This window comes from Melospiza georgiana, chromosome 26, assembly GCF_028018845.1.
Source record: "Melospiza georgiana isolate bMelGeo1 chromosome 26, bMelGeo1.pri, whole genome shotgun sequence".
In the NCBI taxonomy this organism is placed as follows: domain Eukaryota; kingdom Metazoa; phylum Chordata; class Aves; order Passeriformes; family Passerellidae; genus Melospiza; species Melospiza georgiana.
Genome location: NC_080455.1, coordinates 1,955,656 through 1,977,711, shown reverse-complemented (window position 1 = coordinate 1,977,711; position 22,056 = coordinate 1,955,656). Strand labels below are relative to the sequence as shown.

General features: G+C 53.6%; 2 protein-coding genes across 2 annotated transcripts in view; one reads left to right on the top strand and one right to left on the bottom strand.

Moving 5' to 3' along the window:
• Positions 1-12,402, top strand: part of MARCHF2 (membrane associated ring-CH-type finger 2) — a 32,329-nt gene extending 19,927 nt beyond the window's left edge. Inside the window, exons 4-5 of the mRNA XM_058040998.1 lie at positions 7,887-8,096; positions 11,586-12,402. Of these exons, the coding sequence (XP_057896981.1) occupies positions 7,887-8,096; positions 11,586-11,744 (369 nt within the window). The 3' untranslated portion in view covers positions 11,745-12,402. The remainder of the gene's footprint in view (positions 1-7,886; positions 8,097-11,585) is intronic.
• Positions 12,403-16,456: 4,054 nt separating this feature from the next.
• Positions 16,457-19,529, bottom strand: LOC131093718 (thaicobrin-like). The gene is made up of 3 exons (XM_058041000.1): positions 19,290-19,529; positions 19,069-19,214; positions 16,457-18,443 (listed from the first exon to the last, which is right to left on the bottom strand). The coding sequence occupies exons 2-3, from the start codon at positions 19,139-19,141 to the stop codon at positions 17,923-17,925; spliced, it is 594 nt and encodes a 197-aa protein (XP_057896983.1). The 5' UTR covers positions 19,142-19,214; positions 19,290-19,529; the 3' UTR covers positions 16,457-17,922.
• Positions 19,530-22,056: the final 2,527 nt, after the last annotated feature.

Below are 22,056 nucleotides of genomic sequence, written 5' to 3'. Positions count from 1 at the left end.
GAAGCTACATGGCCAAGTTGAAATGCTTCTGTGTAAACTTCCTGATTTCTTAGAAGTCAGGAAATGCCATGACCAAAATTGCCTTAGTTTTTACTTCATGCCACTTGTCTATCTGTGTTACAGTGTGGTCTTCATGGTCACAGGCTGTGTCTTCCAGAAGGAGTGCATGGATGGAAGATGCTCACTAGCTAACTGTATTAATCCTGCTATGCCCTTGTTCACCAAGACCAAACTATTCATTTTCTCACAAGCTTCTCTGGGGTACTTATTGCTGTGACATCCAAGCACTTCACAAACAGTAATTGAATTTTGCAGCCTCTTTTACAGAGGACAGGTGTCAACTTTGTCCAGTATGGATTGAAGATAATTTGTTAATAGAATTATATTTTTGTTTTCTTTAAGCAGCCATTGATTTATATTGTGATCTGTTCAATGTAAAAACAGTGACAGTGTTGACTGCCAGCATGCCTGATCTCTGAACCCAGAGTGAGAGACTCATCTGAGCCCAGAGCCAGCTCTGGCAACCACAGGCTGGCCCATGGCTGTGATGGAAATATCTCCTGCAGTCCAGCCTAGTTGAGCCATTTTTTAACTAACAAGATGGTTAAAAGCTAAAAAAAAGAAAGGCTTTGGAAAACTGTCCAGCTGTGAGATCACTGGGCTGAGTGGCGGCATGTTTTGGGGGACATGTTTTGAACATGCAGGTGGAGATGGAGATGGAGAATTGACCTGCAGCCCTGAGTGGAGAGTTTTGTAGTCAGAGGTGCAGGACACTGCTGCCTGTGGTGTGAGAGGACAGAAAGGCCCTGCTTGGCTCTCAAGTAGTCTTCAGCACAAGACAGTTGTGAAGCAGGGTTCTTGAGTGAGGTGCATGTCCCCAGCAGAGAACAAAATGGCCAGGCCTCAGAGAGGGATGGTATTCCTGTATGGTTTTTCATTTAATGGACCTCCATATGTTTACAGAAAAGTGATCTGACTCCAGGACACTCTAGCCAACATGGCATAGTCAAAAAAAGCAAAATACTTTCTGTCTTCCCTGAAAGATTTCGTCATTTGATACTTAGATAAAGTATTTGAAGTATAAGCTACACCAGACAGTTTTCCTGGAGGAACTACTTTCCTCTTTGTTCTAATAATATCATGCACAGGAAATGCCCAGTTGCTGCCCAGGATTCTTCTTCAGGGAGTATCTGTATCTTTGGTGTCCAGAGCATGGCAGAAGGAGGAGTGCAGGCCTTTGGACCTGAGGGATTGCTGCAGCCTAGACAGCTCTTTCTCCCAGGCCACAGGTGATCATACAATTCTCTAGGCATGATTGAGTTTATTTGTCCTAACCTTTCATGCCTTAAATGTGCCTCAGCCAGACCTTGTTCTTTAAAGTCCTGTATAGTGTATGGAGAAGGGAATACCTCTTGTGATCAATTTATTCCTGCCTCCTTAGAAGGCTGAGTTAGGATGTGTCAGCTTGCCTGGAGGAGTCTGCCTCTTCATGTGGAGAACGAGGCAACTTGTGTATGAGTCAAAACATTGCCTCCCCTGCCTCTGTCCTTAATGCTTTCCCTTCCACATAAACCCTTCTCTTTGGTCTGGGGCAAAATCCATCACAAACCTGTTTTCTCTACAAAGTGGTCTTCCTGCTGGAGATACTTTGCCCTCTGGGATTTCAGGCAGAGCTGTGTGGATGGAGGTGTTTGGGACTGCACTGGATGTGTTGTGTATTTCCAGAAAGCAGTGCCAAGGGTGACAGTGTGGCTGTGTCTGTACAGCCACAAGCCCTTCTGCACAGCTCTGCCCTTGCCTCCCCCACTGCCCACAGAGGGACAGGGCTGTGTGGGTTGGTCTGTATTGGTGCACCTGAGCCCACTCCTGCCCGTTTTTACATTCCCAGGTTACCAGCAAAGGTATTTTTTCTTATTTTATGTGTTTTGCTGTGGCACCCATGCTCTCATTTCTCTCTTCTGTTCATTAACCGCTTGTAAAGTGTTAAAGCTTCAACCTGTTGTTAATTTTGTCCCCTCTGAGTGTTTCTGGTTGGGCTGAAGAGAAGCACCACCCCAGCAGCCCAAAGACTCCTCTTTGGGGCCCTGTGCCTCTGCTGGAGCCAGCTGTGGTTTCTGAGGCCAGTCCTGGCATGGGGAGAGACCAGGTCAGGTCTGTGCTGCCAGCCCAGGTCTCCGCAGAAGTGTCCTGGGCTTGCAGGTCAGGCAGGTATCAATCAGAGCAGCAGCTGCTGGGTCCCAGCAAAAATCACTCCATACTCCACAGGAAGGGTGTGTTTTTGTTCACACATAATGTAAATACCAGGGAGAGGAGCCAGGAGTTTCAGGTCTCTGCTCTGAGAGGACACAGACTGCTGGTGCAGAGACCAAGGACTCTGGCTTTGCTAAAATTACTGGGAGGTTGAAAGTCAGCATAGCCTCATGGTGAAAGCTAACAGGTACAATGCAGGACTTGGTCATAATGCTTCTGCAAGCATTTAATTCCTTTGCTAAGGCGAAAATCATTTAAGACATCTCACTAATTCCAAAAAAGATTTCTCTGGTGAACCAGTCACTGTTGGAGCAGTCCAGCCACATGTTTTGTTTCCCTATTTCTGTCCTTGCAAGCAAATCTTATCATGGAGTCCCAAGAAAATTCTGCTTCTGTATTTCAGTTCTGCTGGTATTTTTCAAGCAGTGTGTGTTTTAATAACTTTATTTATAAATGGGCTGCTTTAGTGATTCTGGTGTGCTCCTTTGCCTCCTCAAAACAGCTCCTGCTTCCAATAGTGCTGTGCTGTACAGGAGCTTTACAGTTTTTTGCTCCTGCTGTTCTTGGAGTTTATGGTGCAATTTTGATTAAAGATGATTACTTTTCAATGACTGCTAACACTTTTGGTTAATTTAAACTGGATATTTTATGTAGGTCAGTGGATTATTTTTTGGCTCTAGAAAGTACAATTTTCAAACACAATGTCACACACAAGGAAACGTGTTTGAAATTCTCTGAGGAGCTGCTTGACTGCAGGTTACACTAGAGTGGGCAACACCTCCCGTGGGTCTGTCCCTGCAGTCCTTCTGCTTTATCTCCTGAGTCTCCTGCACCTCTGTGGCTGTGGGAGGTGCTGCAGAGATGTCCCTGGAACAGAAAAGGGAGGTTGGCAGGCAGGAATTGTGATGTTACTCCTGCTTGTTACTAGGGAAAGGAGTTTTGCCTCAGCACTCACTGTCCCCCCTCCAGTTTGGGGAATTGAGCTGTGATACAAGCTCTGCCCCACCCTTCCTCCAGCCTTATCTTCCCTGCAGACAGACTTTTCCCTTTGCTTTCCTCGAACTCTTCTGCTGAGCTCACTGCACTGTTGTCTGATCCGTGCTCCTCTGCCCTTCCCCAGCCCACCTCTCTTCTTGCTCGATGCACCCCTCTTTTACATTCCTGATTCTAGTGAAAAACAAATCCTTCTTGGTTCCAGCTGAGTTCCCACCCCTCTAATCTTTTCCTTTCTCTCTTTACTTGAGTTTGCTGTCTGGAGATGCTGGTCACAGGTCCAACATGAGATCCTCTTGGCACTTCTCTGTGCAGTCCTGGGCACTGCTCTGCATAAAGCAATGGCCTGTTTGTGGAAATACCCTTGCACTCTTGATACTCACCAGCACTAGTCTTCCTTACCTGTCCTTCTTCAGCACTTTGTCCAGCCCAGTCTGTGCTGTGCTGATCCAGAAGACCAGTGAGCTTTCTCTGGGGTGCTGTGATCCCATACTGGCACGTGTCATGGTGTGGCATTTGCCATGGTGCCACCAACCATGGGAGCTGGTGCTGCTCTCTCTGGAGGAAAGTGTCCCAGTGACCTGCAGCCCCGCTTGGGTGCGTTCCTCTCCTGTGCACCCTTTCTAGTGCTCCTAAATCCCTTGGGTCAGCCCAGAGCCCTGTGCTTCCCAGCAGCTGAGGGTGTAGGGAAGGCTTTCATGCTGTTCAAGGAGAGATTTGGGTTGTGGAGGTCTATGGAGCATTGCAGAGGGGCAGCTTTGTGCAGCATTTAACTGCTCTGCTTGCAGGACTAGGGGCATTTCTGGAGCAGCAGGTGCTGGGATGGATGAGAGACTGCTCTGGTATGCTTTGAGTTCTGCTCTTGGCTTCCAGAGGAGCTGCTGATGTCCTGGTGCCTTTTACTGCCTGCTCTCCTCCTGCCTCCCATCCCCTTGGGCTCACCCAAGCTTCATGGGCACTGCAGCACCCAAAGGTCAGCTTCTCATCATCCCACAGCCCAGCTGTGGCTCTAAGAAATGAGCTCCTTTCCACAACCCTGCTGATCCCAGTATCAGGAAAAGCCTCAGGATCATGCTGGAGGACAAAGAAATATGGTTATACCCAGAATTCTGTCACACAAGCAGAGAGAAGTTGTTGCAAGCAGGATCTGGGGCTCAGCTCATAGCCCAAATGGCAGCAAGCAGCCACCTCTGCCTCTTTCCTTTCAGTCTCAGACATGATTGCAGTGTGGAAGCTGCTAGAAGAAGACGAAGTCGTGCTTTTGTTGCTTTCCCATGCTCACTTGATAGTTTTCCCTACAAAAATTGTTTAATCTGCCTGATCATTTTATGGATTGTTGGCAAAGTTTATTTGAAGTCCTGTATGCACCAAAGTGTTGCTGTGCCAGAAATGCTGCACCCTTAGAGTGACTTATTGTTTTCCATTTTGTTACTGTGTCAGTGCATATTGGCAAAGTAAATCAACTGCTTCAAAAGGAAATTAATTTGCTTCCTGCCTTTATATGTTTGTCTCCCATCTTGGGAAGGAGGAAGGAGTTTCAAAAGTCACAAGGAATATAAATAGAATTAAGATGCAGTGAAATACTTATCTGCCTGAGCTTCTTACTGTACAAGGGTCAGAAGTGCTCCAACGTGTCCTGTTGCATAGAATGAGGTGCTCTGGGCTTGCTGCTAGAGGGAACTTGGTCCAGACAGGGTGATGTGGCACTCACCTGAGTGCTGTGTACTGGCCCTGGACTGGGGGGAGCCTGACACAGGGCTGGGTTTGAGCCCTGTGTATGGGAGCAGCTTTCCTATGCCAATGAGTTGCTGTCCACCCTCACTTCCCCCCAGAACTGCTCAGACTGCATGTGTGGTGTTGATTGTCCCCATGCAGCTCCTCACACTGATTCCTCTGCATGCAAGGGGGGAGCTGCAGGTCTGCCTCCCTGCTCCCAGTCCTGTCCAAATGACAGTTGTGCCTGCTCTGAAAGCTGCCCACTGGAAAAGACCTGGTAGTGCTGGTCAGCAGTGGCTGAATGTGAGCCAGATGGCCAAGAAGGTCTGTATTTGAATATGATCCCAATATTACCAGGTAGATTGTGCCCGGGCTCGTCTGACCCTTGCTGCTTGGGCCAAAGGTGGCAGCTGTGGTGTTTCACCTCAGAGACACTTTTGGCTGGCTGGAGGTTGCAGCTGGGCATTGAAACAAACCCAGGCTTGTAGAAACTCAGTTTACCTCAGGTGGAAAGGCTTCAGGCTAAGGTGAAGAAGAAAAGGAGACGGATTCCGCAGAGGGTTTAATCCAGAGTTTTATTCCATGGTCACAGATGTCTGAATCTTGGTAACAGCTCCAACAGAATGCTGAGCACATGGTTCTGGCTCAATTGAAGCCCAGGGACAGGGGGAGGGGAGGTACAGGTGAGCACCAACCAGGTGAGAGGGGCAGGGTCTCAGGGGACGAGGGACACCAAGACAGGCCAATGTCCCCAGGCCTGAGGGGCATCCTTTGAACCTGACCAACCACAAGAGGCCTTGCTGGAATGTTAAGCCTGATTGACAGGACTCACTCAGCAAGGGGGCGAGGGGGAAGGGGAAGAAAGGTATTGCCACACCTGGGAAGGGACTGGGAAATCTAAAACAGGAAATTGCAACACACTGCAACAAAGGCCAATGGCACCTGGCCTGTACCAGCCACAGTGTGGCCAGCAGGAGCAGGGATGTGGCCATCTGCCTGTGCTGGGCACTGCTGAGGATCCCCCTCAAATCCCAGGGTGGCTGCCTGGTCCAAGAAAGACGCTGAGGCACTGGAGTGTGTCCAGAGAAGGGCAACAGAGCTGGGGAAGGGTCTGGAGTACCAGGAGCAGCTGGGGGGCTCGGCCTGGAGAAAAGGAGGCTCAGGGGAGACCTTCTGTTATCTGTCCCTGACAGGAAGGTGCTGCCAGGTGGGGTCGAGCTCTACTCCCAGGGAAGAAGCGACAGGATGAGAGTGAACAACCTCAAGGTGTGCCAGAAGAGGTTTAGGTTGGATACTAGGGACATTTCTTCATGGAAAGGGTTGTCAGGCATTGGAACTGGCTGCCAGGACAGTGGTGGAGCCACCATCCCTTGAAGTGTTCAAAAAGTATGTGGATGACTTGAGGACATGGTTTGGAGGTGGCTCTGGGTTGATGGTTGGACTTGATGATCTTGAAGTCTTTTCCCACCTTGGTGATTCTGTGATTCTTTGAGATTTTCTCCTGGCTGTCTGCCCATTAAGTCATGCTCCAAATGGCTTTAGAATCAATGAAAGTTCCTTGACTGTTACCACTGAAGTGTTCAGATGATTGAGGTCACATCCCTAAAATACTGTGGTTATGAGTCCTCCCAGCTGGAATTCCAGGCCAGGCTCATTCCTGTCACTGCAGCATCCTCTCCTCTGCTCATGGTCAGCTCAGTGTCCTGTCCCAGGTGCTGCAGAACCTGCTGTTCCTGTGGCTTTAACCAGCCTAGCTACCCCCCTGTTCCATGTCCAAGTTTGCCAGCTGCCCCTTCTCTTCCCCATTTCCACAAAAGTTGGCTGTGCTTCCAGTCCCGTTCTTGCCCTTTTGCTCTGTCTCACTGAACATCCCTGCTGCAGTTAAATCTGCCCTCACCTCTGTGGCCCCTGCCTTGCTTCCCTCTTGGCCTGCATGCCTCTGGCCAGCCATGTCCTCAGGTCACCTCTGCTGAGGTCCCATCATTTCTTGCAGACCTGTCACCACCACTTCAGTATTGCTCCTTGAAGGGTGGATTCTGAGTAGGAAAGGAGCTTTGTGTGCAGAGTTCCCAGATGAGTCTCTGCCCAAGCTGTCTGTTCCAAAGCAGGTGCCATACAGGAGGATTGGCCTGACAGCCCAGACCCTGATAGTCTCTTCCCTGCTCTGCCTGTGCCTTATCAATAATATTCTCCAAGTCTTATCTAAAAATAAAATTTAAAAAATCCTGAATGAGGCAGTCTTGTTTGTGAGGAGAAGAAGGAAGAATCTGCAGGCCAGCACACACAGATCCCAGTAAAGATGTGCTGTAACAATTTGGTATCTGTAGGAACCACAGCTTCTTGCTATTCTAAAAAAGGAAAGGAAAGGCTGAAAATAGCATAATTCTAGGAACATAGAACAATTGCTATTGCTGAAGTATCTAAAATGAACCCGCACTGGAAGCAAGTCAGGACTCCCAAAAGAAAAAAACATTTGGAGATTGCCTGTGAAACTCTAAAATGCTGTGATTCTCCCACAGGAGCCCAAGGCTAGAGTTGGGACAGATGCTGTCATGGCTTGGCCTTGCTGCAGACCCAGTGCCCCTGTTTCCCACAGCCCCTTCACCAGTTAGAGTCCTGGGTCTGTTTCTGTTGAAGTTTAGTCCAAGACCTGTCAGATCCATGTTAAGCCAGGCTTTACTGATGTCCTGCAGTGCCTGCTCCTCACTACTCCAGAGGAGAGTCCAGGAGCTTCTGTATTCATGACTGTCTTTCCCTGTACATGTTCATTAACTGTTTCTTCCATTTCCTTGTTAATTGTTGAACCTAGACTTGCCACTCTCTGGTTCCCTTTAGGAGAAGGTTGGTGTGAGTCAGCCTGCACAGTGCAGCCAGAGCTCCCGGCTCTCCTGCCTGTCCCAGGCTGATCCCTCTCGTCCTTCCCGCAGTGGCTGAAGGACCCCGGGCCCCGCAACGAGAAGAGGACGCTGTTCTGTGACATGGTGTGTTTCCTGTTCATCACTCCCCTGGCGGCCATCTCGGGCTGGCTGTGCCTGCGCGGCGCCCAGGACCACCTGCAGTTCAACAGCCGCCTGGAGGCCATCGGACTCATAGCACTCACTATAGCACTTTTCACCATCTACGTCCTCTGGACACTGGTAAGTGCCAGCTGCCAGCGTCCTGCTCCAGAGGAGCTGGGAGCACTGGCTCACCCCTCATCAGTGCCACCTGCTATTTCTGCCTCCCTGTGTGAGAACACCTTGAGCTCTTCCACTTGATGTCCATTTAGTTATCTTCATGTGCAAGCTGAGAATGGAAAATCACCTGCTGGTCATTCATCTGCTTTCCAGACTGTGTTCCCTGAGTGTCAGAGCCCAACCAGCCACAGATGTGCCAGAGCTGGGATGGGGCTGAGGCTGAGGCTGGGTGGGAAGGGAAGGGCTTGGGGCTGGGTCAGGCAGTGGCCCGTCTGAGGTTCACAAAAAAACACAAACTTGGTACCTGGGCAGTGCAGGGGAAAAGTAAAATATGGAACACATTTGATGCCTAAATAATTTACCACCATGTCCCTCTGTGATTTGCTGCTCAGAGCAGACCAGCTGTGCCCAGCTGGGGTGCAGACTGGCCTTGGGGGTCTCTGGCCACAACTAAACAAACTCCTATGCAGTATTTTTAAGGTGTGTGGAAGGAACTCTCTGGCCCTGGGGAAACCTGTGGCTGCTCTGATGTTGTGTGGTCGGCCCCAAGTCAAGGCTTGGTAGCCAGTGTGCCCTGGCCCACTGCTGCATGGGGGACACTGGGCATTGCTGGGAACCTGCATTTGAGCCAGTCTGGGGTTGAACTGGTCCCTGGTGGGAGACAGCTTCATGCAGATGCCTTTTCTGGACGTGCTGAATTAGGGAGCCAGGAGCTTGCATCTTGCAGGGAGCAGAGAAGGGCAGGACAGTGAATGCAGGTTTGCCTGTGGCACAAGTGGAGGCTCAGTGGGGCTGCCTGGTCCCTCCCCAGGGCCCCAGGGCTGCTGGCCAGGGACTTCCCTCTGTTTCCCATTCACTTCTTTTGTCTTGTGATGCTGAGTGGATTTCTGGGTTTGGATCTTGATTTTGGCTCTCCTATTCCAAGCAAGCCCTTTGTGTGCTCATGCCCTGTCAATGCCCTTTTCCAACTCCTTGCAGGGAAACATCATTTTGGGAAGGGAAAAAGTGCACTTGATGCAGGAGAAATAGTGGGACCCCAAAAAGCTGGGAGTCCTGTGGGCAGTAGAAATTCCCCAGTCCGTTTCCTTGTCATGTCATTTTCCAATTTCACAGAGTAACCCCTTCCCCTGGGGCTGGACACTCCTTGCAATCTCCCTCACAGACCTGGGAACCAGGGCAGGATGAGCTGGTGCTGCAGCAGCCCCTGCTCTGAGGGTGAGAGTGCCTGGGGCAAAGCTGGAGGCACTCCTTGCATGGGAGCATGGAGGAAAGTTTCCATGCTGCATGTTCCTTCATGAAGCTTGTTTCTGTAGGAAGCCAAGCTAAAATTGGAAACCTTAAGAGGAAGTGTCTCCATCTCCTCTATCTCAGGCATGGTGGGGAGGAGCTGGAAACCTGGAGGAAATGGAAAAATGTTTGTGCAGTAACAAGTCCTGACTTAAATGGCTCTAATTCTGCTGTGTGTCACATTTCCTTGAGCAGAGGAGGACATTAGGTGAAGGCCTTTTATTTATATTCAGCTCATTCAGCCCTGGGCTGTGCAGTCCAAGAGGACAATATGTGGGAGGGAGTTCATGGCTGTAACCAGTGTGAGGGTTGTGAGAGAGGCTGTAGCCAAGGCTGCAGCTCCTTTGTGAGGAACAGGAGCCTTCTTTGAGGTTCCCATCATTAACTCCCTATTCTCTGAAAACTGGGACATGAATTTGTCAGCAAAAAGTCTTATTGCCACAATCCCTCTGCAACAGGAAGGAGTGTGCACAGATCAGTAAGCTCAGTTACCTCAGTGCCACAGCTTCGTTTCTCATAAGATGTCTCGTAGACCCATCCAGAAGTTCCAGTTTTACTGAGTTTTCTGTGTCAGATGCACTTCCTGCTACGTCCCAGTTGCCAGCTAAATGCTTCCCGTAAGAAGGGCCGGTTCAGATCAGTGGCTGACTGCCGTCAGTGTTTGAGCCAAGCTCAAAGCTCCCCTCGCAGGGCTGCTCTGAAACTGCAGGGCCATCTCGGGCCTCTGCTGGGCTGCTCTGCTGGGTCCCGCCAGCCTTTGCATCCTCCCCTGTTTCCCTCCAGGTAGACAAGTGTCCCAGGCCACGGTGTTGTCAGGAAAAAGTGAATCCAGCTGCTGTGCTGTTGTTGCAGACAGAGGAGGGAAGGTTTTTGTGCAGGACAAAGAAGGTCCCCAGGGTCTGTGAGATAGGAGGAGGCTGGTTGGGTTCAGAGCTTTGTTTTGCTCACTGAAGGTGCTGCTGAAGCCCGGGGCTGGATGAAGGGGTGAGGTGCAGCTCATGCCCACACCCTGCACCAGCCCGGACCCAAACCCAGCTGAGCAAACCCCAAACTCTGCTGGTGCTGCCCCGAAGGCCCCTTTGGCTGTGCCCCTCAGCCTGGTGTCCCCAGGCAGGGACCGATTGTCAGGCTTGGGACACGGAGCGCCCCACACCATGCCGGGGTCACTGCTGTGTCCCTTGTCCCAGAGTGCCCCACACCGTGCCACACACTGCTGTGTCCCTTGTCCCAGAGTGCCCCACACCGTGCCACACACTGCTGTGTCCCTGCCTCAGGATAAAGGGTCCCCGGAGGCAGAGGGGTGTGGGCATCGAGCGTCCCTGCGTGTGCTCCGGGGCAGGGCTGGGCTTGGTGACAGCACTGCCGGGGTTGGTGACAGCGCTGCTGGGGTTGGTGACAGTGCTGCCGGCTTGGTGACAGCGCTGCCGGGGCTGGTGACAGCACTGCCAGGGTTGGTGACAGCGTGGCTGGGGTTGGTGACAGCACTGCCGGGCTTGGTGACAGCGTGGCCGGGGTTGGTGACAGCACTGCCAGGGTTGGTGACAGCACTGCCAGGGTTGGTGACAGTGCAGGCAGGGTTGGTGACAGCATGGCTGGGGTTGTGACAGCACGACCAGAGTTGGTTACAGTGCAGCTGGGGTTGGTGACAGTGTGGCCGGAGTTGGTGACAGCGTGGCTGGGGTTGTGACAGTGTGGCTGGGGTTGTGACAGTGCAGGCAGGGTTGGTGACAGCGTGGCTGGGGTTGGTGACAGCGCGGCCGGGGTTGGTGCCAGTGCAGGCAGGGTTGGTGACAGTGTGGCCGGGGTTGTGACAGCGCAGGCAGGGTTGGTGACAGCGTGGCTGGGGTTGGTGACAGCGTGGCTGGGGTTGTGACAGCGTGGCTGGGGTTGTGACAGTGCAGGCAGGGTTGGTGACAGTGTGGCTGGGGTTGGTGACAGCGTGGCTGGGGTTGTGACAGTGCAGGCAGGGTTGTGACAGTGCAGGCAGGGTTGGTGACAGCATGGCTGGGGTTGGTGACAGCATGGCTGGGGTTGTGACAGCGCAGGCAGGGTTGTGACAGTGCAGGCAGGGTTGGTGACAGCATGGCTGGGGTTGGTGACAGCGTGGCTGGGGTTGTGACAGCGTGGCTGGGGTTGTGACAGTGCTGTGTTCTCGCCCGCCAGGTCTCGTTCCGCTACCACTGCCAGCTGTACTCGGAGTGGCGAAGGACCAACCAGAAAGTCCGGCTGATGCTCCCGGCCTCGCGGAGCCCCCACCCCGTGCCCCACTCCCTGCTCTCCGCCAAGCTGATGAAGAAGGCCGCGGATGAGACCACGGTCTGAGCCGTCCGCGGGCGGCCACGGCGCAGGGTCGGGCGTCCCCACAGGCCCAGGGACCGTGGCAGCTGTGGGGGCACTGGAAAACAATCATCCCACCCAAAGGCACTCTGCCCTCAGCTTTAGACCTTGGCAAAGAGACACATATCAACATCTGTGGGGGAAATGGCCCAAAAGAGCCTGATGGCAGAAAATGCCTGTCTGCAGGGACACTTTCCTATAATGAAATACCATACATGGAAAACATCTCCCTCTCTCTCTCTCCATATATATATATATATATATATCTATATATAATATTATTTTTTAATGGCCATGCATATTGTGTTACAGTCCTTTTGTGTTGATGTTCTAAGCTTCAGGATAGAAGCTGGCAATCTGATCTCATTCAGAGGTTAAATCAATGCCTTTTCTCCAAATGAGCGTATGAGGAACACTTTTCATCAACCATTCTTGAAAGTCCCCTTCTCCTTTGCACTAAATTGGTTTTGATATACTACAGCAGCCTTCCCGTTACTCTTTGGTCTCTTTTGTGGTGTTCTGTCCTTTCTAGAAAGTTGAGTGTTTTTAATAATTATTATAATCCCAGAAGGAGTAAAATGACATAATACTGAATGGAGACATTTTGTATTGTAAAGTACTGTAATTTTGAGAATTTCAAAATCAGTTTCAGAGTGAGAGAATCTTTTCCGGCGCAGACATGATCTCACAAAATGCTTTCCTTGAGATCCTGGCTTATCCCCAGGACTCGGATGCACTCAGCCCTTGGTCTGTCTGGCAAAGGTGGATGGAGGATCCGAGGGTGGGAAGAGATGGCTCCGTACTAGCTAAACCCACCACTGCCTTTTGCTTTGCAAAGAGTGAGAAAGGAGCTTTCCTGACCCCAGAAGGTGGGAGTTGGAGTCTCTGTTTGCTGATGTCCTTTTGCCAGCTTGAGGCTGGACCTCCTGTAGCATCAGTTTCACACGTACCTTAGGGGACAGGCCGTGCCCTGGCAGGACGCAGGTGCTCTTGGCTGTCTCTGCGCTTTATTTGCACATTCCAGAGGAGCTGCTGGCGTTGGGTTCATCCCTGGTAGTGCTGCCTGCCTGTTGTGTCCTCTACACAGGCAGGACACCAGCAAACCCCCCAGTTTGCTGGTCCCAGAGAACAGGCTCTGGGTCCCTTGTCCAGTGGGGCCAGTGTTCCTCCTTCTCCTCCTCCTTTCACCTGTGTTTCCAGCACATGCAGTTCTCAAAGCCCTCTGTCTCAGAATGCCCCCTTTGCCAAGAGTCCCCCTGGTTTGGCTTTGGTCCTTGCCTCTGCCACCTCACCCTGCCAGACAGTGCCTGGTGCTGATCTCTCCTGAGCCTTGAGTGGCACAGGCTGTGGGGACACTGGCTGTGATGCTGCCCTGCCAGGTGCTCCAGGGGTGTGTGCAGCTGCTTTGCTGGAGCCTGGGCTCTGGCTCCGTGGTGGTGAGGGTAGAGAGCAGGCAAGAGGCAGGCTCTGAGGGGCCTGTGTCCTTGCACTGGGTGCTGGTGGTCATGCACTATGTCCCTCTGCCCCTTTGCTGAAAGCAACTGGGTCAGTGCAATGCCCTGTGAGATGGACATCTGTAATTTCCTGAATTCAAAGCACCGTGTGCACTTCCTCCTCCTCCTCCTCCTCTCTAGCTGCCAAGCAGGATGTGTTTCCTTGTGTGTTCCCTCAGCCTGAGCTGGAAGTTTCTGGTGGCCTGAGCAGCAGCAGAGACCAGTGTGCCAACTTCCCCAACAGGATTGCTCCTGGCCCTGGTGTCTGCTCTCCTCTGTCCCCTCTCCCAGGTGCAGCTCGGGGATACCCTGACACATCTTGCAGCAGCCTCTTTGTGCCCTGAGGGCTGCTCTGAACTGGTCTCTCCTCCAAGCGTGAGGGGCTGGTGTGACTGTGGGTGAATGTCCTCTGCTGCAGCCAGGCTGCTCATCTCTGCTCCCCTCCCTTCTTCCACATGCCTGGGCTGTCTGCCCTTTTCCCAGTCATGCACTCATGCAGGGATTACTCTGCTTCTGGTACTCTTGGGGGAGAGGCTGCTGCAGCCCTCTCCAGTCACAGTCCCTGCTCCAGTCCCATCCCATTCCCACGCAGGTGGTCCCACCCTGCATACCCCTTCCCATGGCAGCAGGCTCTGCACCACTGCTCTGTGCCTTGTCCTGGGTGTCCCTTCCTTCAGCCCCTTCCCAACAACCCCCTTGTCACCAGGACATCACCAGTGAAGAGAAATGGAAGGGGGGGTTTAACCTTCCCAGGCCTGGCTGCCTCCCGGGAGCTTGGCCCCACAAGGCACCGAGTTGTGGCAGGTGATGAGGGATGCTCTCTCCCATAGCATGTCCCCAGGGTAAGGACTTCATGGAGCCAGTGTTCTGCTTAAGAAACCCACCATCAATCCAAATATGCAACTGTGAAAGCCAGAAGCCCTTGGCTGGGGCAGTGGGGGCCCGGTCCCGTGTGTGGCTGTGGCTGCACTCAGCATCCTTGGCTTTGTTGTCATTGCCAATAATTGGAGTTGTTGCTTGTGCCCCCACAAGACTCAGTGACTCTTTGAGTCTTGTCCTCCTTCCCAGAGATGTTCAGCTCGTGGATGTGGGCAATGGTGTCTGACCCACCACGTTCCAGTGTGTTCTGGGGAAATGGGCTGTGCAATTATGTAAATAAAAGTGAGACAAACTTTGGGCTGTTGTGTTGTTATTGGAGGGGGCCAGGGCTGCAGAGCCCAGGCTGCCTCCCTGAGAGCCCCCCGGTACCCCCTGCCCGCAGCAGCTGCCATGGCCAGCCCCAGGGCCCCAGCAGAGGTTTCAAAGTTGGACAAAACCCAGGGCTTTTTTCATTTCTGGGCAGTTTCTCTGTCAGTGTACAGAAGCCTGCCTGGCGTGGGCCAAGCCAAGAGTCCTTTGGCCCCTGTTTGGGCCAGGGCTGTGTATGGGGCTGCGTGGAGCGACCCTGATGCTGCGTGATGCCACTCCACAGAGGCTCCCTGTGAGCTGCCCGACCCAGGCCTGCCCACGGCCCTGAGCCCAGCCCCTCACTGCAGGGCTGTGGGAGACGCTGGACACATCTGTGAGCCCTGCTGGGGTCATGGGGGGCAGTGCCCAGCTGTGCCCAGCTGTGTCTGAGCTGTGCCTTGCTGTGTCTGAGCTGTGCCCAGCTGTGTCTGAGCAGTGCCCACATGTGCAGGAGCTGTGCCCACGTGTGCCCAGCTGTGTCTGAGCTGTGCCCAGCTGTGTCTGAGCTGTGTCTGAGCTGTGTCTGAGCTGTGCCCGAGTGTGCAGGAGCTGCAGGGCAGGAGCCTTGCTCTGTGTGCTCGCTACCATCTGGCTCTGAGAGCCACCCAGGGCCAGCACCATGCCAGGGGCTGCAGGGCATGGAATGGAACCTCAGGGCAGAGACTTGGGCAGCCATCGTTCCCTGTTGTGTGGAGCAGTGAGGGGACCCAACATCCCCTGCAGCCTCGGCCCCTGGCCCTGGCCCTGTGCTGCAAATCTGGTCACGCCACACTTGCAGCAGGGGGTTGGAAATTGTGAAGCTGCCCATTTAAAGTGCCACTCAAAGCACTGCAACACCAATGTTGGATGCACTTCTGAGGTCCTGGACAAGGCTTTAGCCTTGGGCAAGACCTTGGATGAGTTACCTGGCCAAGCTCTCAAATCAAGGGTTTTCTGGGTTTTTTAATATTAAAAGAAAAAAAAAAAGGTTTAAAAAAAGAGAGTGCAGAGGTTGGCTCAGCCAGACCTTTAAAATAAAACTGTGATGCCACACAGCAAGCTGGCAGGGTGGGGAGAAGACAAAGTGGCATCTGCAACAGCGAGAAGAGTGTAAAAGGAGCAGAAGTGCCAGAGAAAGGGCTCACCGGGAAAAAGGAAACAGTTTCATAGGAAGGGCGGTCAATCACAGTTGTTTGGCTGATGTGCCAAATCCAGGCAGGCTTTGTTTGGAGCATGTCTGACAGACCAATGCTGAGAAGAGCATGTTTGTTGAGGTGCTTCCACTGTCCACTGCTGCAGCCCTTTTCCCTGGCAGCAGGAGGGTCCCAGGGGTCTGATCCCAGCCTGCTGTGGCCTCGCTGTGCAGGCAGGGTTGGAGGCAGCATCACTGCTGCCATGTGCTGGCTGTGGCACAAACCCCCAGCCCCAATTGTCTCCCCAGAACCACTCGGAGCCCATGTGGGTCCAGCCTTGCTCAAGGACCCCGGGGTTCCTTCCCTTCCTACCCGTTGTGGTTCCAACATGCAGAGACCTCTAACACATGAGAGCTGAATTTCAGCTCCCCTGAGTCTTTGTGGTGCAATTCTACATGGAACTGTGTATTTCTCACACAAATGCTGCAATTACGTAACTCAGCTCCCAGAGAGATGATTTTTTAAAATTTAATTTTTGGGAGACACATCAAAAAGGAAACCAGAGCAAAATATTTACTTCCTCCATACCACAAAATTGCAGTGAAGAAGTTCCCAGACACCAATCTGTTGAAAAACCCAACTTTTCTCCAGTCTGAGGGACTTAGTGGGCTTTCAGAAAGGAATTTCTTCTTCTTGATTGAGGTAGGTGCCCCTAAATGCACAGCACAGCTCTTTTGGGATGTTTTGCATGACAAAGGACAAAAATACAGAACTAACAATCTGCCATCTCTATACACCAACCTTCTGCTATGAACCTCTGTCACAGTGTAACCCCAGCTGACAACTAAACACCACACAGCCACTCAGTCACACACCACCCTCCAAGGGGGATGGGGGAAAAAAACCTTTTTATTTGAGATAAAACCAGCTTAATAATTGAGATAAAAGTAATATATAATAATACTAATGATAATAATAATTCTAATGAAAAAAATATAAACCCCAAGTGGAACAAGTGATGCCCAGTGTAGGTGCTCAGCACCCGCTGCTCTGTGCCCAGCTTGTCTCCCAGCAGCCATCAGCCCCTGACCAGCAGCTCCCCCAGTTTACACTCTGGGCAGGATGTTTTATGGTGTGGAATATCTGAATGGCCAGTTTGGGTCACTGTCCTGGCTGTGCTCCCCTCCAGCTTCCCGTCCAACTCCTCGCTGGCAGAGCATGAGGCACAGAGAAGGCCACGTAAACACCACATGCCTGATGGTTGGCTTGTTGCTACCAATATTATCCTCACCTTAAATCCCAAACCCAGCACTGTTCTGGCCACTGAGAGGAAAATTAACTCTATCCCAAGGAAAATAGGACAGTCTCAGAGGCTCCTGCCCATGGACAGCAGCAAGTGCCTCTGTGGGAGCAGAGAACCCTGGGTTTCCCCAGTCTTGATGCTACCACAGTGGAAGAGGCTTAGGGCAGAGCTCTGGGGGCAGATACCTGGGTTTGACCCAGTCCTGCAACTGCAGCTCCTGGAGTAGAGCAGGGAGACCAATATTGTTGTCTGTGCCCAGATGCCACCACAAAAATGACAACTGAAGTGGCAGTAAAGAAGGTCCAACCAGAAATGATGAAATCTAGGCTGAACCCAGGCAATGTCCCTCTTCACCTACTCCTCTCCTAAGGACAGGATTTAGCAGGATCCTGTGAGGTGGGACCTTGAGAATGGCAAATCTGTGGCCATTCTTGTGGATTCCAGCCTCTCCTGTGGGTTTCAGACCCAGCTCAGCATTCTGCTTTCCTTCCTGGGCTGCCCCTGCTGCTGCCCCTGCACTGCTCCCAGTGCTCTGCTGCAAGAAACGTGCTTGGTGCACATCAGGCAAGGACAGGCTCTGGATGTGTGGGGAAGATAAGTGTTATCATGGGTATCCTGCTATGTCTGGGGTTTTTTAACTTAATTGAAAAAAGCCAGAGGCACTACACCAGCACCCTGGGAGGAGCTGGACCCTGCTGCATTTTCCATGGCCTCATACAGAGCAGCTCTGCAGTGCCCTGGCACTCAGTGATGGTCCCTGCCAGGGACCACCGGGCACCAAGCCCCTCCCTGCTCCCAGTGTCTGTGCTCCCTGTTGTCCCCGCAGTCCCAGCCGAGGGGTGGGGGATAAAGGAGGCTCTGTTGTGGCATCCACCTCCATCACCTGCCTGTCCTCTCCTTGGGGGCCAGAGGATCCTCATGAGAAGCCAGCAGGATGCAGGAACCCCCAGTTCCCAGCACCAGGACCCAAGGTGACGGATGGCGTTTGCCTTTCCAGCCTCTCCCCCGCCCCTGATGTTCCCTCCCTGTCAGGGGCACAGCTTGAGCCACGAGTCCATCCCCAGCCAGAGCCACGGGCGCAGCCTCTCCCCAGCACACGAGGCCAGGCAGAAAGCAAAGATTGGGGCTTCACTCTCAGCATCAGCAAAAGTCACCTGCTTGTAGGTGAAGTCCAGGCAGACCTGGATGGCCCTGGGGAGGCAGGGAAGGTGCAGTGGGGTCCAGTCAGGATCACTGAAAGCGTGGTACTGTCCAAACCACTGCCCCACGGCCCAGATCCCCTCCTGGGGCGTAAAATTGAGGACCCCCTTCCTCCTGACAGACTCCCGGGCCACTCCCACTGCCCACCAGTCCCCCGCCTCGGCCACCTCCACCTGCCAGCAGTGTCTCCCTGCAGCGAAGGCCTGGCTGCCCAGCACGCACGGCTCCGTGTCAAAGCGCTCGGGGCTGTCGGGCAGCAGCGCCCACTCGTGCCCCCGGCCCACCCCTCGCTGGTCACTGGCCAGAACGAGGAAGGGGTTGGCGGTGTCTGGGTCCAGAGTCACGTCAGCTGGGGAGAGAGGAGAAGCTGCTCAGAACAGGCAGCCCTGGGGCTGCATCCACCCCAGCAAGAGAAGGGACAGGGTGAGCTCCTTTTCCCTGCAGTGGGAAAACCTCCCTGGCTGGACTGTCCCTGGCTCCCTGCTGCCCCATCCCTGTCCCCACCCCGGGGGCCTGCACACGTCCTGGACAAGGGGACCTCAGCTTCCTGGAGGAGGAGGCAGCGCCTGAGTGGGTGGGTGCACACCTGCAGTGCAGCCACCTGGACCTGAGCCTGGGTGTCTCTGGTGCTGTGAGAGGAGAACAGGCAGGTCAGGGCACAAACCAGCACCGACCACAGTGGAGGTTACCCCAAGACCCACAGCCCATGGCCCCAAATTCACATCTCTTTCTATGAACAGTGGAGGGGGCCAAGGATGTCAGCTCAGGAGCCTTTGGTGCTGGAGCTGGGCCTACGGGTGAGCACCAAGAGCTCAGCTGGGAGTGTTGCAGCCACCAAGTCCCAACCCATGAAAAGCCCAGTTTGGGGACAAGCCCCAGTGCTTTGACCTTCAATAGCTGTCCCACAGCAGAAGCAGATGCATTTGTCCTCAATAGAGGACAGTTCCCCCTCCTGTTCCCTTCTGAAAACTCACCTCTTCCACTCATCTCCTCCACCTCATCAATCAGGGTCTCGCTTTGTACTGTCTCCATCCTGGATGCCAGCATATGCACAGTCAATCAGCAGCAGGGGAGACAGGATTCACTGCTGGAAGTGGGAATTCCAAGACTCGAGGACTGCCTGAAGATGATAAAGCAGAGAAGGAGTAATGAAAAGGTCACAGCATTCAGCACTTTTTACACAGCCAGTACTTACCTGCCCAGCCTGCAGGCTGACTCCAGGAAAGCAGGTTTGAGGTGGGTTGAAGGGTCTGCAGTCTGCTTCCCACTCCTCTGATCCCCTCATCTGCCCATGGCTGGACCGAGCTTGCCCAGCACTTCCAGCCTGTTTGAGTGAGCAGGGCACAGTCCAGAGGGGCTGGATGGCCTGGAGAGCAGACCTGGGAGTTTGTCTGGGTACCACCCCACCAAGCTTCCCCCTCCCATCCTCTGGGCAATGACCTCCCATGCCCTGAAGCTGCCAGCCCATGTGGGACCTCATCCAACACTTGAATTTGGCAATTCCTCCTGTTCCTGCAGTGCCCAGTCCTGTTTACATCACAGGGTCTGCTGCAGCCCAGCTGCAGGTGGCTGATAAGAGCCCCTGAGTGCTGGAGGAGTCTGTATCTCCCTGTGCAGGATGCTCAGAGCCCTCTTGGGCACCTCCAGCCCTGGGGATGGCACCTGGGGACACCAGCTGGATTTGTGGTTCTGCGTTCTGGGAAAAGGAAGGGGAGGGATGGCTCTGCCCCGGCGGTTTGCCCAGTTCTGTCCTGCTGCGGGGGCTCATGGTGGAGGTGTGTGCAGGGCATGTGCCACCTCGATTGCCCAGCTGGTACATGGGGGAACAGCATGTGCTGGGCTTTGCATCCCAGCCGTCTGCTCTGCAGGCAGCTCCTCCTGTGTCCAGGGGTGATGGCCTTATTGCCAGGCACAGGGAACACAAGGGATTCCACTCTGCTGTGTCACGTCACTCTGGAAGGCACCAGCTGAGCACAAATCAAGCAGGGTGCAAGGGCAGCTGCTGCCAGGGGGCTTTGCAGGCACCGCCTGAACCCCAGCCTGGAGCACTGACCAGTTCCACTTTACCCATGACCAGCTCCTCTTGCACTCTTCTGGCGTGTCTGACACCTTGTCCTCCCCAAATCCTTTCACTCCACACCGCTTCAGTGCTCACGTCCTTCCCTTGGCACGTGGAGTTGGCTGGGACACGCAGCTTTGATCCCCAGCTTTGCAGGCTGGGTGCTAGGAAAATTCATCCACAAACACCAGAGGTTTGTGTCCAAAAAGGAGACAGAGGAGTCCTTTCTGGCTTTATTCAAATAAAGGGAGAGGCCATGGGGCATTCCCCTGCGATCTCTCAAATTTTTGGAGGATGCAGCCTCTTTTTTATCCTAATTTCCCGGCCACATTTCCCTTCTCTCTTTCCCCACTGGCTGAGGTACTTGAGAGGTACAGACTCCCTGATATGCCTGATACCAAAGATTTCCCTCTAATGTACAACCCTCCCTTTGAATTTTTAACTCTTATGGAATTTAGGGGTTATTCTTCCCCATTGTTTCTTTCATCTTTGATTGTCTAATTTCGTTTATCAGCAAACCTAAAGTTTATTTGTAAAAGCAAATATCTTTTTCCATTCATCAATCAGTGGAATGCTTCCCATTGTTTCTTTTATCTCCCAGTGCTGGTTTTATCTACCAGCAGACCCACAGCTTGTTTGTAAAGACAAATCCGCTATTCCTCTCATGGGTTTCCCTGGAATTGTGATCCCATCGTTAAATTATGAGGTTCGATTATTACACTTTGTTTGCTATCATTTGTTATTGATGGGGGTTAGGACTTTTCCTTTTGTTTCTTTCTCTCAGGGAATTTTCTCCCATTTGTTGCTAAGAGCCAATAGCCACCGACACTTAAGAGACTCAAGATATGGCCAAGAGAAGGGGGAGGAGTGGAGCTGGCTGCACTGTGGCAGCTGGGGGCATTCTCCTGGGAAGGGCAGAGGTGCCGGGAGATGCGGGCTGGCAGGAGGGGCTGTGGCTCTCTCTCGCTCTGGACATCAGAGGGGAGGCGCAGAGGCTGCGCTCCCTGCGGGCAGAATTCGCCACCTCTGCGGGACGGGCTCCTCCTGCCTTCCACCGTGAGCGGAACTGCTCAGGAGAGCGGCCGTGTCTCCGGGACCTTATTAACCCCTGCCTAACCGAACAAAGGACCCTCCCCATCTACTCGGGTGCCTCAGGGGACACCCCGGGATCCCCGAGTCCCCTCCCGCTCCGAGGGAGTCTCTCTCGGCGGCGCTCGGGAGCCGAGCGGCCCCTGCCCAGCCCCGCCGCTTCTCTGCCACTGCTCCGGGTGTTTCACTGCGCTGTAACTCAGCAGTCCTGCCTGCCGGGCCTCCCCTCGGCTCCTGCTACAGCTGCGGAGTTTCTGTTCCATTTCGTTTGCTACCCCGGAGTCCGCTCGTCCCTGCGGTTCCGGCCACCGCTCCGCGGCTCTGCTGCAGCCCCTTCCCGCCATGCAGCGCGCCCGCCATTGCCGTGTGGAGAGGCGGCCGGGCCGGCGCCACAGCGCCCCCTGCAGCCGCGGGGGAATCATCGCACCCGCCCCGCCCGGCCGGGAGCCACCGGCGCCCCTGCCGGCTGTGCCCGGAACTGCAGCAAAGCGGAAAGCGCCGGGAGAGGCGGGGCCGGGGCCGGGGCCGGGGCCGGGGCCGGGGCCGGGACTGGGTCTGGGGCCGGGGCCGGGGCTGGGGCCGGGGCTGGGCCGGGGCCGGGGCTGGGGCTGGGGCCGGGGCTGGGCCGGGGCCGGGGCTGTGCTTGGGGCTGGGACTGGGACTGGATTTGTGGTTCTGTTGTTGTTGCTGCTGCTGTGGTTGTTTGTTTGCCTTGTTACACACACACACACACACACACATATATATACATACATACTGCTAAAGAACTCTTATTCCTTTTCCCATTTCTTTGCCTTTGCCTGAAACCCCCTTG

What these genes read in the sequence shown, in the direction of transcription:
- LOC131093718 (XM_058041000.1), bottom strand. Translation starts at nt 19,141, where the DNA reads ATGCTGGCATCCAGGATGGAGACAGTACAAAGCGAGACCCTGATTGAT. An exon ending in GGAGGAGATGAGTGGAAGAG is followed by an intron (nt 18,444 to 19,068) that starts GTGAGTTTTCAG and finishes CTCTCTCCCCAG; the next exon opens with CTGACGTGACTCTGGACCCA.